The sequence below is a fragment of the Lissotriton helveticus genome, chromosome 9 (genome assembly GCF_964261635.1).
Source record: "Lissotriton helveticus chromosome 9, aLisHel1.1, whole genome shotgun sequence".
NCBI classification, from domain to species: domain Eukaryota; kingdom Metazoa; phylum Chordata; class Amphibia; order Caudata; family Salamandridae; genus Lissotriton; species Lissotriton helveticus.
In genome coordinates this window covers 124,019,088-124,038,508 of record NC_136070.1, presented here as the reverse complement: position 1 = coordinate 124,038,508, position 19,421 = coordinate 124,019,088, and the positions used below count along the sequence as shown (strand labels likewise).

The 19,421-nt window shown below is 40.6% G+C and overlaps 1 protein-coding gene across 6 annotated transcripts in view; it reads left to right on the top strand.

Moving 5' to 3' along the window:
• Positions 1 to 19,421, top strand: part of SMOC1 (SPARC related modular calcium binding 1) — a 651,789-nt gene that overhangs the window by 227,979 nt on the left and 404,389 nt on the right. For all 6 annotated transcript variants that reach the window (XM_078659597.1, XM_078659602.1, XM_078659600.1 and 3 more), the window contains exon 4: positions 5,062 to 5,161. In XM_078659597.1, coding sequence (XP_078515723.1) covers positions 5,062 to 5,161 — 100 coding nt within the window. The remainder of the gene's footprint in view (positions 1 to 5,061; positions 5,162 to 19,421) is intronic.

The window sequence follows — 19,421 nt, the reverse complement described above, 5'->3', positions numbered from 1 at the left end:
ATGCAATGACGCTCTATTGTGAAATGGCTGTTACATGTTTGCTTTGTCTGGTCAAAGAGACTCACCATCTTTCAGTTTCGTTGCACAATGTGGAGTGACGTGGAGAGCCAGCAGGAGGACGGGCTTGGCGATCCAGTGCCTGGTCTGTCAACTGTGTATTCGGTGCATCTCTTGCCTGTTATTCCCCAGTCGGTCTTTGTGACTGGCTCGAGCACTTGCCATGGCGGCTCAGAAGATCAACCAGGCCTTGGCTCAAATCTCCAAAGCAGAGAAATGGTAGCTTGATTATTAATGCACTTTTAAAAATTGACCTTTTGCTAAATTGTTAACTCCTGATTGCTGTTGGCACATTTGATGTGGACTGTCTTAGAACCTGTGGCGTGTTGGATAATTTTTTGCAGCCCCCAATCCCCTCCATTATCCCTTGTGATCTTTTTACCTGTATTATTAGGCTAATGCGTACTCGGTGATGGATGTATTTACAAGATGCTTCCGTGTGTTTCCATTTTCTACAAAGATTTACATTTTCTGTAATTTTGTTAGGTAGTGATTTCAGGCATGGGTAGCTTCTGCTTTATCTTCGAAGTTCAGTCATTTTGCATGTTTTTCCACATGTGTAAAGTCCACTCTGTGTTTTCTTATAGTCACACCTTTCTTTTCAGGGAAAAGTGAGAATTACGTTACTGCTTTGAAGGGCAGTATATTCAGAAGATGTGCAAGCTTGCATTAGCTAAACACGTTGTCATTTCACTTGCCTCGTTATTGATTGTTTGGTGTATCATTCCATTTCCTGTGGAGTGCTTGCATTGTATTGTATTAGGGAAAAATATACATTTCAAAAGTACACCGAATTATCCATACGTTTATTTTCTAATCTCATACATGCACCTTACACAGAAAGCAATACTTTTATTGCTTGCTTTTTCACTGCTGCATGTTTTTTAAGGTTTCGCTTGCACAGTATATTGGCTTTCTCAATAAACACGCCATAACACTTTTATGGAGTTTCTGTAATTTACATTGCACAACTTCTGATCAAGCTACACCTTACAACAACAAAAAATATTAATCAAATAGGCAAAACCGAATGCATTTACCAGTGCTTGCTTTTGGAATGTTTCGTTTCTTCAGGTCCCTGATGCTGTATTGAATCCCATTGCTGGTTGCAGAACAGGCATTGTGGAAATAGGATGTTTAACTTAAGACTATTTTTCACGAAAACTATTGCACCAGGGCTTAAAAAGGAGGGAAACATTGTGTAACAAATGCAAACATATATCAGACAAACATTGCTTATGAATTATTTGTTTCTCGTGAAATACAGTTTCAGGGCAAAAAGCCTGAGTCGTGAATACACTTTATAAAGAAGCCGATCTTGCAACAATTACACGGCTTTCGTAATACGAAACGGAGCAAATTGATTTTGCCATGAACCTACCTTCTCATTTCCCTTTTTAAAAAGTATTCCATTCCTTAACAAGTAAACACGGTGAAAACGGAACACATTCTGCTTTTTCAATCTCTTGCTGTGTTGAAAAACTCTACCTATACGGTTGAATGCATGGAACCCGGTTTGATTTCCTAATATATACATCCAAAACAAAAAAGAAAAAAAGCTTCAACTCCATTTCTTGCGCTAGTGCACACTCTATGTACATTTTTTGCTCTTTTGCACACCCTATTTAATTTCACTGGAGGTGTATAATGTTAGCACTTTGTGCCCAAAGGTCATCGATTAAGTTAAGTGTACGACTAGAGTCCATATGTGATTCCTTGTTTTGACTTTACTGTTGTTTGTTTACTTAGGCTTGTAAGGGAGCACATACCTGTCTTGTATTTTGCACACAGTACATGGTACAGGATATACATGCAGGCTCAAGTGCTGCATCAAACATCCACGGCTGCTATGCGGTGATAATCAAGTAGATGGACGTAAATGTGTGTTTTACACTTGACCATGTACATTGTATGTGGTACAGAATATTTACATGCGTGCGTGGTGTGCACATATGACATTGTGCTTCGATTTAGTCTGGAAAATAGACCCATTCCCATCAAAACAGAGGGTAATTGATAGTGCATGACATCACTTCCTGTACCAGAGTGAAACCATCAAGGCTGATTCATGCCACATGTTTTTTTCGCACTGCTTCCGTCTCTACGCATTAAAGGAGGAGCAGCTGAGTTGTACAGAGCTGGTTGGCGGCATTATACAAAATTAATAAATGAGTGCATTATGCGTGGTCTGGGAACACTCAGTCATTCTTGTGTCTTTTCGTAGGGGTCTGGGTACCCTGCCAAGCAAGCATGACTTCTGGCTGGAGTGAGCTGCTAAGGTGACCAGGGGCTGGGCCTCATTAAGACTGGGTGAAGGAAGCTCCAAACATGTGCACTTTCTGTACCATCCCAACAGGGGCGTAGCTCCAGGAGGGTGTTTGGGGTGTTACACCCCCCACTAAAAAATAAATGTATTCTGTAGTAAATAGTTGGGTACAAGTGCTTTCAGTCCGGTAATGTGAAGTGTCTGTCGGATTCCACCTGAGACTTTTACAGTCTTGCATTGACAAAAACACACACACACTCTCTGCCATGTTTTGATTGTATTGTGTACCCCTAACAATCACACTCCACTCTCTTTCCACAGCCCCTTAAGCCCCCCTCAAGTCTGGCTTCTCGAATAATGTTTATTAACAATTTGTCCCAGAATGATTGTTGGGAAATCTGAAGCTCACCCCCCCCCCATCATACCAACCAACCTAACCCTCTGTATCCCCCAACCTCACCCACCACCTTCTTCCAAGCAACCTGATCCATTTACTGTTAGAGCCAAAGCAAGGGTGCAGATGAAAACGTAAGGCCTGATTCACAAAGGTAAACATACACATTTGTGTAAGTTTACGCTTTTTTAGTATTCACAAAACTGCATTTTAATAGTAAGCCAATGAGTGTGGAGACCAGACTCCGCAGTCGAATCGAAGAACTCCACACATAAAAAGATAGGCCTATCCTACTTTTGTATGTGCAGAGTTTTTTGCTCCCACTGAGGAGTCTCTGTTCTCATAAACGTACTATTTAAATGCAGTTTTGTGAATACTGAAAAACTGTAATCTTAGACAAGTGTGTAAATTTAACTTTGTGAATTAGGCCGCAAATCTCTTTTAATCTACAAAGGACAATATGTCGCCTGGTCCGATGAAAGGTGGATACAGTTTCCAGAAACGTATTGTAATAAAGAAAGGTATTTCCCTGCAGTCTGCCCAGGGGGTACTTCTCCGCTAAGGCGAAGGAGAATCGCCCCTCTGGTTTTTAGCATTGCAAAAAAGGAAAAATAAAATCATAATAACACACTGTTATTATCATTTTATTTTTCTGTGCTAAGGCAGTTCGGCGGTGCGTGGCGGGGCTGGTCTGCTCTGCACCTGAGCAAGGGGAGGAGTGGTTGGGGCACTTTCTAAGTGTGCATAACGGTTTGGCCGGCTGTCTTGGGCCAGCCAAACAGTCATGCGCCCTTAGCATGTTCTCCACTGGGCTGTAAGACATAGCCTGGGTGTTGAAAATGCACAGGCTCCCACTCCCCGTCTGAGCACCGAACCACGGCCCTCAGACCAATCACAATGCTGCTCACATCAGCGTTTTTATTGGCTTAGGGGAGTCTGGGTGACTGTGAACTTCTGGTCAACACAGAAGCAGAGGACGGAGGAGAGGCGGCTGCCGGCCAACAGGTAAGTCATCTTTTCTTTTTTGTTTAAAACCTACCCGCCCAACTACTACTGCCTGGGAGCAGCCACCACTGAGTCTGCCACTCTCGCTTCATAAAATAACCTTACAATTTCCATTCATATTTCCAAAAATGCAGTTCTGCCAATTTCAGGGCTGGTTCACAAGCATTTAGAAGTATAAGAAGTAATACTACAGGAGTACTCTCACATACCTTTGTGAATCGGCTCGAAACGGCCTTGTTAGTAAAGGTGGTGCAAACAGGACGCAGTCCTTTATATTTGTACTCTCTGTATAAGAAAAAACCCTGATGTCACTGATGTTGTGGCCAAAAAAGTTGTGATGGGGCCAGATTGTCTCAACAAAGGATCCCTGATTATTGTATTGATCGACTGAAAATGGTGCCAAACGTCACATGTAGAGGATTAGGAGTGAAATAGTTCTCAAATGTGTTAGTGAGGATCCTATTTATTCAGATTGTCAGGAAGGATATAACAAAACCAGTGTGATGAGGTTGCCTATGGAGCTGCTATCATGTTTCACGTGGGGTGGGAGGCACAAGCCACTATTGCTTCTTGGGTGTCATTTGATGCAGGCTTTGGAGCCTAAAAATGATTTCTCTTCTTTTTTGAGGATGTCGTGATGTGTGGGTCAGGACAACTTGACTTTAAGGGTTAGCCAGTTTCTGTTAGCCAGTATGAAATAGCAGTCATGCTCAGCACAACCTGCAGAGATGGCACAAAACATTGATCTCTTTGCCTTCATGGAATTTTGTGGTAGGATGCCCCTGGGATCAGGATGCTTCTATACACTCAAGGTTATCTGATAGTGGAGAGATTTGATACTCTCTAACACACTCAAAAGGAGGGCAAAATTCACTAATCGTTACAATGGGACAGCAGCACCGGATGTATGTCAGTACAACGCGATCTTTTAGATCGCGGTACTTGACATCGCAGATTTTACAACGCAAGTCGTTACAACGACTTGCGTTGGTGGGCGCGGATTTAGGAATTTTTTAATTTTTATATTCCAACACCAGTCCCCGTAACAGTAGGGAAGGTGTTGGACTATAAAATTAAAACATTCCTTATCCTACAGCGCCATCCAGCGCAAGTCGTAGTAACGACTTGCGTTGTAATAGCTGCGGGGAAAAGGTTGTGCGGTGTAAACACCGCGTTGTAAACGACGTTTCCCGCAGCACCAAGGAGGAAAATAGTGTGATACCAACAAAGCAAAAGTTCAAATGAACCTACATTAAAATGGCATTCTGCAAGAATGTATGCATTTTCCTCATTTTACATACTGCATAATAATGAGTCCATCTTTGTTTCCAATCCACAGGTCCAGTGCCATACCTACACAGGCTACTGCTGGTGTGTGAATCAAGATGGGAAACCGATCAGTGGCACGTCTGCGCAGAACAAAACACCTGTATGTTCAGGTACTGTGGCACTACACGTTTTTTCTATTGCTGTTGAAAAGACCAATAGACATCAAAACGATGAATACATGCAAATATAGGATATATATTTATATACACATATTACGGTCGCTGGAGGGATGTATAGTTAGGACCTAGTTTGCATAGAAAAAAAGTTTTTTGTTTTGCTAATTACTTTGGCGCCGTTTGACGAATCTTAATGAATTTTTCAAAATTAGTTTGCCAATCACTGTAGCTGCAGAATGTTTGGGGTGTTTCTTTAAGCAAGGGCCGATAAAAAGGGGGGGTCCACACAAACGTGTTTTCCCCATGCAATTTCCAATAGGGATTTTAGAAACAACTACAGCCTGAACCCCTCAACGGAATTACACCAAATTTTGCAGAAAGCTGGATCTTGGTTCAGAAAGAGTGCTTTTTGTAATTTGTAAAGTTCTAGACCGAAACATGTTGACTCGACCACTACGTGTCGTGGACCAGTGACCCATCCACTAAACACAGCTTTGTTTTTAGACTTATCCCTATCCTACTATTTCCCCCCCCCCCCCCAATAAAGATTCACCTAAAGGCTAGGAGATAATTTTAATACACTCATGACTGTCAACATCCAGACAGTCTCCCTCCTGGTGGAGGTTTTGATGTCACTTGTAGAACGGGACACTCAAGTGACAAGACCCGACGATGACTCTATCCACCGAACCACACTTAGCGGAGATTACATACAACACAGTCTGTGAATGTGTGGTTGAGGGTCTCAGAGACAAAACGTTCTGAGACTCTTGTACTGAGACTTATGTGGTTCATTCCCCCCCCTTTCTGATAGATAACCAGTACCTCTTGGAAGCTGAATGAACCTCTGTTTCTTCCTCCCTCCACTTTTTTGATCTGTACTATCCATATTCTTATTCATATTATCCCATTGCCATTTCTTTAAAAAAAAATGTTTTTATTGGTTTTGCAGCACAATAACAGGGGGACTGAGACAACTACTATATAAATGAAACCTGGCATCTCAAGAGCATAGCCATTCGAGGAGTCTAACCCTCTTCCCACCCCATGTCCAATTTCATGTAAGGTTAAATAGGGCAGCAGCTTTGTACCATAAACCAGCACCTTCACCACACATATAATAAACTCCTTCATTCTATTGTGAATACTCTCCCTCCACTCCCTCCACCCAATTACCTCATGCGATGGGTTCTGAACTACCCGTCCCCCAATGCTTGAGGTGTCTGTCGCCCCTGTCCATTGAACTTTAACTAACTGCTAACAGTAGCAAAATAATCTGCAATCCCTCTAATGGGAGCTTTGTGTGTTGGGTCTACATATGTCCCTACCTTGTGGCTCCAGGCCTCCAGCCTATAAATCTTGTTCATGTCTCTGTTGCGGGTATGCTTATTCACTCCAGGCCTGTCATGCCTCTGCCATCCCTCCTGTAGGCGATGGCATGTACATTTGCCCTTGTCTCATGGTGTCCAGATTCAGCAACAACGGTGATTACCCTCCACCTCCACAGGCACCCCAAGCTGTCATTTTGTCACCGGGCGCCAACACTCCAGCCAGTACCAGACCTTCAATGGGGATGTGAAGAACCAAGACTTCTGACAGAACTTTCAGTTTTGCCGGGAAGAACATCCTATACCGAAGATTGCTCTTTATGAGTTCCATTTTCGCTTTATCGAATGAGCGATGCTGTGCATGCACTTCCTCTATATAGTCAGAGATGATCAAGATATCTTGATTTTCTAGTCTAATCATGCCTTGCTGTCTCACTGCTTTCAACAATATATCACAATCACTGTTGTTGAGTAGTTTCACAAGCATCAGTTGTGGCAGCATCCCTGGCCTGGGTGGAACCCCAGGCACCCAGTGGGCTCTCTCTACCACAAACTGTGCTGTTAGCTGTTGAGGTTGTAAGAATGTCGTTATCAGGTCTTTCACAAATTGTTCAGCATTGCCCCCTTCCAGTTTCTCTGAGATGCCCACCTGGCCGACGTTATTTCTCTGTGATCTCCCTTCTGCATCTTCATCTCTAGCCTGTAGGGGAGTTGTGACCTACAGGAGGCGCATCACTTCAGTCTGTAAGTGCTTGATGGCCCCTGTGTGTTCTTTCAGATTAGTTTCTGAAGATCCCACTCTAGCCAAGTGATTTTTTTAGGTCGGTGTGCAGTAGGTTAAGTTTGAGAGTGACTGCTGTCTGTCTCACCGGTGCTCCCTACAGCCCAAAGGGGCGGCTCTGTGGGACTGACATCGGAGCACTGAATCTGGTGCAATGTACTGGGACTGATCTTGGGGGTACAGCAATGGTCTGGGGCATGGGCAGCACTGGCCCACGGCCTGGAAAAATATGTGTTCTGTGCACAGGCACAGGATGCTGACCAGGAGGTAATCCCATCCTACGGCCGACCTAGAGCATTCCATGAGAGAGATACTGCAAGCTGTGCATGACACGAAGAACAGAAAATTTAAAAGGGCCCACTGCACTCTGTCCCTCCTTCATGACAACTGCAGAGTGCCCCAGGGGTGTTACCATGAGGCGGCATTGACTTGTATCTCACCTCAGGGCATCTCAGGACCCAGTCCCATTCCACCAGGTGGGGGGAGTACCTGCAAGGGTCACAGACAGACTTGGCCTTTTCAGCCGGTCGATAGCTTGTGAGGTCCTGCTTCACCAACCTCAAGCAGTAATGCTCCGGATCGCCCGTTGGCCAGGGCCTCACTCTTGGTCCTGACCAAGCCTACTCTATGTATCTGCCGCACTGTCAGGTGGATCTTCCTGGGTGAAGCGACACTCCGCTGGTCGGCAGCAGGCCGCATGAAGTAGCCTCAAGGCTAGGAGCTCTCCGCAGCTCTCTTCTGCAATGCCTGGTCTGCTTTCCAGCCAAGGGGAGATGATGTCAGCTTTGTGCTTCTCAGGGCAGTTCGGCCGCCACCCAGGTCACTACGGTCTGTTCAGTGACAGTCATCAGCAGCTCACTCCAAAGCAGCTCTACACACCAGAGACGCTGCACCAGCCGTCTCTCACACTGCTGCTGCCACTAGCATGCCCTTTAGGGTGGAATTCATTAGGATTTCAGAGGTTCTTTTCCTGCCTTCAGCTGGAGCTCTCTTCTGGATCTGCACTTGACCACGCCTCCCACCTCCCCACCCCCTATTGCTATTTCTTCATTAAAAACAACCTATGTGGAGATATCAATATGCTTACAGTCTACCACAGGGAACATCTAATTTCCGACAAGAATCTTCTTTTGCCTAAAATATTCAGTGTCTAACCAGGGATTGGCTGGCTTCCTGAGAAAACCTTTGCAGGCGTTGTTCTTAAATTCTGGAGACCTTGTGCTAAATGATACCCAGGCATCAAAATTTCCACTGGGCATTTATTTCCAACACCAAGCAATCACATTTTAATTAACTTACCATCTTACTGCATATCTTTAAACACCCTGTGCCCTTCTATCGACCACTCCCTCTTTATAACCGCCCTAGTCACAACTGCTTCTACATCATTGATTACTGGATCAATGATAACTTTAAGTAGGATATTGTTTGCTCCATTTTCTAAAATGATAATATTATTTATTACAAGACCAGTCCCTTAAATGCACCGAAATGTATTCTATAAGTGAGTTTCCTCATTGGGAAAAGTAAGTTAAAGGTGCTGTAATGTCATTGCTAACTTACATGTAACACTACTAAAAGCACTTTTTTCTTCTTCATGGTGATCATTGACTATTGTACTGTATGCTGTGTTTGGGCCTGCCTGAATACTTGATTGGTAAGCTGCAGGTGGTCTAAAGTTAAGCAGCCCTACTCTTCTCAGCCTTGCACTGAGAACTCATGTATCCCGTTATCTTAGCCCTCTTAGCCAACCTCCTTCTGACCAAAATCCCTAGGATTCAGCAGTCCAGAACAGGGAATAGGTAATTTTCATTCTTAGGACTTTCAACATGGAACAAACTCCCTTTGGAATTATGGAGCATTTCAGCTACCTCCCAGTTTTGGAAGAAACTGAAAACATGGCATTGTAAGTCGGATTAGTGGTTATCTCTTTCAGACAGCGATCACCAAAGGTGCATAGCCCCTAGACACTCTTTGGAGTAACAGAGTGCTATAGAACGCCCTTTATATTACATTTACATTACATACACAGTTCGGGCGTCCTGATGCTGTACAAACATCAAGATTTAGGAGTTTTAAGCTGGAAGATGGATCACTTTAGATAGAAAATAAGTGGGTTTTTATTTACTGTTTTCAGTAAGTCCTATGGGAGAAAATCAGAACAAGATGAAAAGTAAGCTGGTTCCAGACATTTCAAAAGATGAGAAGTAAGTTTGTTCAATAGTTTCAGTGATACTACTCACAAAGCATCCTCCAAGTCATTATTTCCTGTTGGGAGGTATGCAAATCAAGTTAGCAGATGCCAAACCTCTTAAGGGTGAGGAATTGTACCTTCTGGATTTAACCAGGTTCTGTGGCTAGGGTAGTCTAATAATATGGCAGGGGAAGCAGGTGGAGCTAACAGAGGGATATGAGGGGAGGAAGACCTGAGAACAAAAGTCTATAGAATGCTTGTAATTTTGTTTTGGAACATAGTGTACAGGTGATCACAAAGAGCTTTTGATACCTCACAAGAAGAATTACCTCCTGCTGGGGCACTAAGAATTTTAGGCATAATAAAAAGTTCCTTTTTTTGTTAAGGGAAGCCCTATACAGTTGCCATACTCAATTTTGTTTGTAGTGTATTTGCTCTTTTTATGTTCTCTTAATGCTTTTAAGTAGGACAATTTAACTTGTTGGAGTTATTACAATCTCCACCCACATTCAAGATACTTACAATGTTTGTTGGCTTTCATACATTTCGGAATGAACCTGGGCACCATGAGGCAAGTTCACAGCTGTTTGGTGCGCTTCAGCGGAACTGAAGTGTCAAGTGTGGCTATGATCCATTTATTAAAAGCAGGCGCATTTCTGTTCAGGTCAGTGGAGTGATAACGCTACTTTTTCTGCTAAAAATGTGGGCCTCTGTCTACTTAGGTGAGGACCTCTGTTGTTGCAGGCCATAGTTTGAGAATGCATGTTAAGTAGAGAAAGTTGAAATGCCTACTTATCCTTCAGGTTAGAGGTGTAGAGTTGCAGTTTGCCATACTTTTTATTGGTGCAAAAGGCAGATTGAGAGTGTGACCTTTATCATGTCTGGGGTTGAGAGTTAATTGCTCCAAATTAAAATTAGTGAATCCTTCAATGAGCATATTAACCTTTTGGTGAATGGTAGGGTCAGCATTGAGATTAAAGTCTCCAAGGGAGAGCGTATAGGATGAAGGAATGTTGGGCTTGGGGCTGAGGTGCCGGTACACACAAAGGACTTTTATAGTAAAGTTTGGAAATAGTTTTAGTGCCACACAAAGACATTCACCCTCTTTGAAGAGTGGAAGAGTGGGAAATCTGGAATATTTGCCTGTAAGGTGTCTTTAAATGGGAATACAAGAACACATCCTTTATTGGACCCCGACATCACGAATTCAGTGGTTGAAATACATTCATTTCTGGTATAAAACCTTATTTGAAATTGATGTTCTTTTAGACCCTGAACTGGCAGTAGCAATCCCCAAAAAGGAAATCAAACAAACATTTATCAATTTCAAAAAGAATGAGCGAGATAAGGTGAATGGAAAGTTAGCCACCGTGAGGTTTTATAAGGAACTGAACTTATCTCCGGGGCTTCAAACCTACCTTGCGAATGTGTCTCGTCCTTCCCATCAATTCGTGTTAACCCGAGTTAGATTGGGTATTGTACACCACCTTGTTGCTTTTCCAAATCAGAAAATTAGATCAGAAATGCCCTGCCCGTGCCACAACACCTCACGTCAGAGCTGCTGTCATGTTTTACTTTTCTGTAAATTTTATCACTTTTTAAGGGTAAAGTATCTTAAACCCATCTTCCTAAAACATAATATCAGATCTACAAAGAGTGCTCTAGTACTATTATCTTCTCTAGAGAATGCGGATATTTGTTTTTTTGTTGCTACCTTTATCCTGAAATGTACAGATGCCAGGAAGAGCATTGTGTTGCTATAATTTTACATATTCCTGTCTGTACATCAACCTTTCAGTTTTTGTTGTATTTTGCCCTCAGTATGTACAGTCTGGTCGTTTATATAACTATTTTACCCGTGTCATCCCGAGCCATATTAGATATTTAGGTTCAATGTACAGCTGCCAGGAAAAGCACTCGGTGTGATAAATATATCTATTCCTGTCTGTACTTACATGACCTTTTTTAAAAAACTTTTTAGCCATGTTTTAAATTTTTAATACATACTGTTGTCCAGTGCATGTCAACATAGGTTCCCTTATGTGTTAACCCTGAGTACATTTTGAGTCATTTTTAGAATTGTTACTATACATGCAATGAATTGTTTTTAGTTGTTTTGCTTGTATGATTTGTATTTTTCAAATCGAATAAAAGCTTATGACTTGACTTGACCCCGAGATCATATCTGATCTATTTCTATTGCCCATGGATAAAGCCACTAAGATATCTTGATTTGAGAATTTGTGTAAGTTTCAGTAATGCAAGTCAATGTTGGTTATCAATAAAGTAATTGTTAATTCAGTACAATGTTTTACTTAGGGTCTCACATTTATAATAAAAAGTTCAATGATTGTTGGTGCATATTATTATTTGGTTGCACAGTCAATACTTTAGGGTATGATGCTTGAGTTTTGGAAGGGGGTGGCAATATGAAGATGCACAGAGTTTGGAAGGGCGCTCTAGAGTGTACGGAGGCTGGCACGCAATCCCCCGAGTTTCTAAGTTAGGGTTGTAAGAGCTTACTCTATTTTTAGTATAGTAATGTGCCTGGTGTCTAACTAGTGAGTGGACAGGTACAGACAGGCTTCCCGTTAGACCATGAGGGGCAGGCTGCTGAGCATGTTCTCTACGTGTCTGAGTCATCAGCCAAGTTAAGTAGGGCTTTAAAAAATAAAGGTGTGGGGTCTGTTCCTGATGTGCACTTAAATAAAATAAAATAAATACCTTAAGCAAAAAGAAAGAAACATCAACCTGGCATGCTGTAAATATGGAGAAATAAAATTCATAACAGATTAAAACATGCAGATTAGTGTCTGAGCAATACATTAAACAAGAATTAAACCTAAAACAAGAAATTAAATTCCTCTATCAATAACATTTAGGGAATCCCACAGTCCTAATACACATCTTTTTCTCACTTATTGATTGACCATTGATAAACACGTTTAATTGAAATTCCCCCATACCAAAATAATTAATTCTCTATCTATATTCACAAAGTAGCCACTAAGTAAATGTCTCAATAGATCTTAAAACCTCATATGACATTATCAACCAAAAGAATATTCTAGAACACCTACTGTTGGTGATTGTTAGACATTTAGGTCTGGACCAATAACTTTTTAATTCTCTACAGAAGATGGTTCTTCAAATATTTCTATTCCTGTACTGAGAGTGAACACTAACAAACTATATAAAGAGACTGGGTATGTTTTAATTTTAGTTATTTGCTTCTATGATGTCATGTTTGTACTTTGAAGTGCTGCAGGAGTGGCACTAACGGATGTTAATGCATACATTTACTAGTATCAGGTTTTGTAATGACATTTTAATGTTACCTACAACAGTGCCTCTCTGGATAATGTGATCCATGAAAATTGATCATGGATGGTAGAGGCCCTAATATCAACAAGCAAACCCCACCCATAAGTAACAACAAGAACTCAAGCAGAGATTTATCTTATTAGATCCAGCATGACATTATGAATTATCAATTACATATGTATTATTAGTTTCATGGAATGAAGTGGTGGCTTATAAATTCTCTCAGAAGGATGGGATCAAAAGTTTCATACAGACATATGATATAATATATATACAACAAACCTGGATCAAAGAGTAAATATAATTATTGGTGGGTAAAACCCATGATCAAAATCTGCGATAAAGGACACCTATCAGACACTTTTAGATCTCACAGTAATTTCCGTTAACATTAAATCAGATTACATTCCAGTATTAGACATTCAATTTAAGGCGAGAGAAGCCAAATTAAACACAACATTATGAAACCTATTCATTCCTCCTGATAAACAGTAACAATTGACAACTAAAAAAATATTTTTGAGCTATATTAATTACCATTTAATGCAAAATCCAAACACAAAGTTTTTTTATTGATGGGTGATTTTAGTGATAAACTTGATCCTTCAAAATCAGTATTTGCTGTTACTGAGTAATTTAGAGACTTATGGGGCATTCCTGATATGACCTCCACTGTAGCAATTACAAGAACGGTGACCGTGTCTGATCCAAACTGATTGCATTGAGAATAAGGAATCTAAATGGAAGGATCAATCCAGATGTTCCAGCAACAGCTGTTCACTTCTCAGGGAATAGAGGAAGTCTACTAGATTACACTTTGGTAACTCTGTTCATTTACCAACCGCTCAGCTCATATAAAATAATTGACTGCACAGAGAGTGATCATCTACATGATATTGTTGTCAACAGAGATATTAACTCCCCATTTTCAGAACATTGGGGGAATAAGAAGGAATCACACTGCAAAACAGCTCAGTTAAACACAACCTACAGTAAATGGCAATGGTGAGTGGAAACTAAGGCAAGCCAGTGCATTATGTGTCGAATTATCTCACCAGAAACTCCAATTAGTGAAATTTTATCATCTTTGACGGAATGAATTGCCTATAAATATGCTCAACCTCTCTAATCACTCTAGAATATCTGCAAGAAAAATAAGGCCCCTCTTTCAATCATGTACAAACAGTCTGGATTTAAAAGCTAGTGATCTGAGGGCCTTGACAAGGAGCACTAAGCAACTGTTGAGAAAAATTTACACATATTAAGAAAAGGGGGAATTAATAAAGGCATAATTTGTTAAAAAATAATATATATATAAATATACACACAAACAACGTCAACAACAAGATGTTGGGAGGCAAAGATACATTTTTACTCCAAACAACAGTGGGAAGAATAAAACTAGGTGGGTGAAGACAAATGATGAAAAATAATTGGCTATTAAAAGCAAGATGGAACCATACACCAGAAAACCACGAGTTCAATGCAATTCATGCTGAAGACCGTGTCTCAAATATAAGCAAGCTGCACTTTGAACATAATGGAATATTGTTTCAATTAACAACTAAGTCATACAAGTTACAGAGGAATCTTTTATTTAGAACTTGAAAGTTCTTCATTCGTCAGGAGCCCCTGGGCCAAATGGCATTCCTGTAAATATTTTCAAGTCAGATCTTGTCCTCTGGCCCCACCCACTTACAATGCTTTACTAAACCTTCCTTGAATTGCAAACACCTCCAGACTCATGGGAAAGACCTAGCCTTCACATATTTGCCTACTTACTAAGTTACAGTTTAACATTTGATAGGGTCATTAGAGATATGTTGACGGAGAAGCTGGAAAATTAGGGCATTCCTTATACCCGCTTTAGGGCCATTCAGCACTTAGGCTGGAAGAGCTTGTCTTGGATTAAATTTGGGGAAGGCACCAGGTTGACCAAACAAATATTCATGAATTGCAGGCTTAAGCTAGGGTATTTTCAGGCTTCTTTTTTGTTCAATCTGTATATTGCTGTATATTGCGGCATCTGTTAATATTATAGTAATTTTCAACTGGGTGTCCAGCACATATCCAGCTTCAATACACAGACAATAGAGTTATCCTGGATGCAACTCTAATAGAACTGTACTGTTTCTTGAATGTATTGATTATATAATCAAACAAGCAATCTGGTGGTATATCAGTGAAACTATGTTTTTTTTACCTATGGTAGAAAATGCCTCCTTAGCTAGGAAATGGGTGATAAAACGCTAGAGTAAGATGATTCCAACCCGTATCTGGGGGCATAACACTATAGAAGGTCTGAACAGAAAACCCAAAGCCAAAACTCTGACCAAGAAACAAAAAGGACCCAAAAACCGTAAACCAGGCGAAAAATTAACAGCATGCCTAGAAACGTATTGCCAACTTTCTACAATATTTACTGGGGAAGCTATACGTTAATCTGGTAAGCCCCATGCCACCTCTCTTCTAACTGTGCCGTGCTCTCCACAAAATTGATACCCATAGTGATTTAGGGAGCCTTTACTTTGTGCAGTTAATCAAATGAAATAATGGAGAAGGTAATGGTTAAAGTTCTCAGGCATATTTTCTTTTTTCCAAAGTCCAGCTCTCCTGCAGAAATAATATTAGAGTTTGTTCTGTTGAACATGGCTCATATTGTTATTATGTAGTTTGTTAATTGTTGTCATAGACTCTGGGGAGTTAGAGAGGGATCATTAAAATCTGTATTTTGGAATGAGTTAAAAAAAACTTAAGGAGAAAATTAGTCACAAAATACTTAACCACTTGGATGCTAAGGTGTTTTATGGCTTTGCATGTAATTTCCATTGAAGTCAATGGAAACTCCATGACGAGCTGGGCTCGTCATGAGCGTCGAAGGGGTTAAATACAAACTTTCCCAATACGAATGTGGGGATAGGGTAGGGAAGCTCTTAGCTTACAAAGTTGCTGATGATCGCGCAACAACATTAATTAAATCCATAAAGGGCCCCAATGATATCTTGCTCACTCAGCCAACCCAAATATTGGGACAATTTGATTCATTCTATGAAAATTTGTATACCCCAGAGCATAAGGGTACGGAGGAACAGATACAAACCTATATTAATAAGAATCTGCCGGTAGGAGAATATTTAGACCAGGAATGTATTGATTAATTGGAGGAGGAGGTCACGATTACACAACTGCGTCTTGCTGTCACCTCGCTTCCATCCAATAAGGCGGCAGGTGAGGATACACTCCCTATAGAGCTATATAAAATTTGCGCGGAGGAATTTTTACCATTTCTGTGCTCTGTAATTAATTCAATCGGTACTACAGGGAAGGTTCCGGATTCTTGGAAGACAGCCAAAATAATGTTTTTTTTAAAAAAACAATTACCAACGGATTGCGGGACTTACAGACCTATATCTTTGATAAATGCCGACGCTAAAGCTTATTCTAAACTTTTAGCAATGCGAATAGCCCCTCTTATGCCACAACTAGTAAATGATCAACAACATGGCTTTGTCGCCGGGAGGGATACTACTACCCATGTTAACATGGCTATCACTGCCTTCGACGTGGCTGCAACTAATCGCACCCCACTCGGTATGGTACTTTTAGACGCAGAGAAGGCGTTCGACCGAGTGGGGTGGGATTATTTGTGGGCAGGCCTGAAACAATTTGGCCTTGGAGGGCGTTTTTTGAGAAGCATACAGGCATTATATTAGGATCCTAATGCTAAAATCAGCTATGCTGGGGCACTTTCACCAACTTTTTAAATTTCACGGGGGACACGGCAGGGATGCCTGCTTTCTCCCCTGCTTTTTGCTCTTTCCATGGAGCCATTTATTAACGTCTTGCAAGCCCAGGTTAAGATTGAACCTATTCAGCATGAACACAAAATTCTTAAAATTACAGCATATGCGAACGATTTAGCCATTTATACCACCAATGTGGTGGACGCATTAGTAGGGATAACGGAAGAAGCCATCAACTTTGGGGCCATTTCCTGCTATAAATTAAACATAAATAAAACGAAAGTTATTATGAATTATCAGGCTAATCTCTCAGTCCAAGGACTTTGCCAGTCCGCAGTATATTTAGGGGTAAAAATCTCTTCTAAGATTATCAAAATAAATGCTTTAAATTATGATCCCTTATTAAAAGAAGTAGCAAATCTTTTGAAAAAATTGCATAAGATCCCGCTTAATCTACTAGGCCGAATGAACTTGATTAAGATGAATATCTTGCCGAAATTTTTATATTTTTTTCATTCTATTCCTCTTCGCGTTACAAGAAGCCTCGAAGGTCGATGTCAGTATTAAAACTTCCACTTGAAAAAGGGGGCTTGAACTTTCCTGACTTCAGAGCTTATTTTTTTGCTTTTTTTTTAGGCCGGCTCCGAAGCCTGTTCACTGTTAACAACCAATATTTTTTTCACCAATTTATGCTCGGTAGCAATTCAAAACAAGACCGCTAGGGATGTAGTACGTATATGGAATTTGATGCTCACTAACTGTGAAACTTCATTCTTTCACAATGAGCTGCCACTCTGGGATAATCCAGGCCTTCCCACTATTTTTAGCGATAAAATTGGGCGCGACTGGGCTAATTATGGTATTGAGATACTAGGAGACTTATATGGTACAGATGGCTTTCTATCGTTCGCAACATTGAAACTTCTATACAATTTACCTGAAACGATGCGATATAATACATTCAAATTAGCGACTATCTAATACGTAAAATGAATTTGAAATAAATAAGTAGTTCAGACTTGTTTTTACTCTGCGAACCGAAAGTCATTAATTAGCTCGGGATACAAGCGTCTCAGTCAAAACCGGCTGGACGAAGGCCCTAGACTTGCGTTAAAATGGGCTACTAGCCTAGGAATTAATGTGACAGCTCAGAATATCTCAGCGGCCATAGCTAATATTAATAAAGTTGTTCACTCTTCTAGTCTGAAACTTCAGTCTTACAGGACGATTAGTCATCTCTATTACACCCCACTAAAATTTTCTAAATGGCCAAAACATAATCTAGGCAGCGATCCTACTAAATGCCCAAAATGCGGTCTGGTGGCAGCAGACCTCATACATATGATCTATTCGTGTTCTTCACTAACTAAGTACTGGTCGGAAATAGAAAATATTTTACTTCAAAACCAACTGATTAATTCTCCATTATCAGCAGCTTCTGTACTATTGGCTATTTACACTACTAGTTTGACTAATAAAGATCTGTTAAATATTCTCTTGGCCTGTGCCAGACTGGTGATAGCGAGGGCTTGGATCTCTCAGAACCCTCCTCATACGATTGAGTGGTGGACTCTTGTTAATGAAATTTATACTATGGAAGGTGCACTTGCCAGGAACAGAGGAGCAAAAGCAACTGCGAAGTTTGTTAAGATTTGGGGCAATTTTTTGTAAAGCATGTACTAATACAGATTATGGATGCTTTGTGCTGATGATGTTATCACTGACCTATTTGGGTAAGGAACTTTCTTTGTTTTCTTTATTCCTTCTTTAGTTTTTCTTTTTGTTATACTGATCTGTACCTGTATTAATTCGAATTTGACTTCTTTTTCTTTTTGTATATAGAAAGTGTCAATCCCCTTGTTTTGCTTGTCAATAAAAAAGCTTTACAAAAAAAAAAAACTTCAGGCCAATCATCAATTTGATTAAAAGAAATCCAGACATCATTTTAACACAACTACATATGGCTGTAGTCTTGGTTAACAAACTTGGACATATTGATTTCAAAAACAGAGGTAAAGAAAAAAGCAAGCTATTTACTTTTAAGGGAAATATAGAAAAGGTATTAAAGGGCATACGTTCTGTTAGGCTCTTACACCAAGTTACAGTTGCAGGACTTTTTACAGATTCATTTATAAACAAGTATACAGACAACATTAATGGGGTTTCATTTTCAGCCACTTTCTAATGCCTATGGAAGTGCATGATGAGGCAATGATGCAAAATTCCCTGTTGGGGCTGAAGATTCTGTGGGCACGAATTGGAATCTATATTGCACGTAAATTGCTGGATTTTATCGTACTCAAAGAATGAAAAAACTTGTGGTGACCCATTTTCCAACATTTGTATGTAGGAACTGAAAAGCAAGCAATGAAGCAGTGTAGTGAGCAAGGGGGATGGACAGTTTACTGGCTGCTTACTTAAATTAATTGATCTAGCCCTTCAGATGTTGGTGACATCAGTAGTTGTCCATCTTGGTGTTCACTGTAAAACTAGAAGAAAACAAAGTCAGAATGAACGGAGCCAGAGTATCTAAGGAGAAATATTACTGGCTTTGGGTAGTAGAATATTTGTAAAAAACCTTGTGCCCCAACCAGGAGAGTTATGTACCACTATACTCGGTACCTCATCAAGATCAGATCATCTGTTCTGTTTCACTTTATATATTCCAAGACAGTAAGATGTAAACCTCCTACACATCTCACTTGTTCTGAACAGTAGCACACCTGGATAGTCCTACAGACCCACTTCTTAACCATCTTCCTCCATCACAAGAACTTATCAGTTGCCCTCGATGTATTTGTCCACACAGCTTGCTTTGTTACTATTCCAGTATACCGCTGTAATCCCACCATGGATTACAGTTGTTCAGGTCTCTTTCCTACTT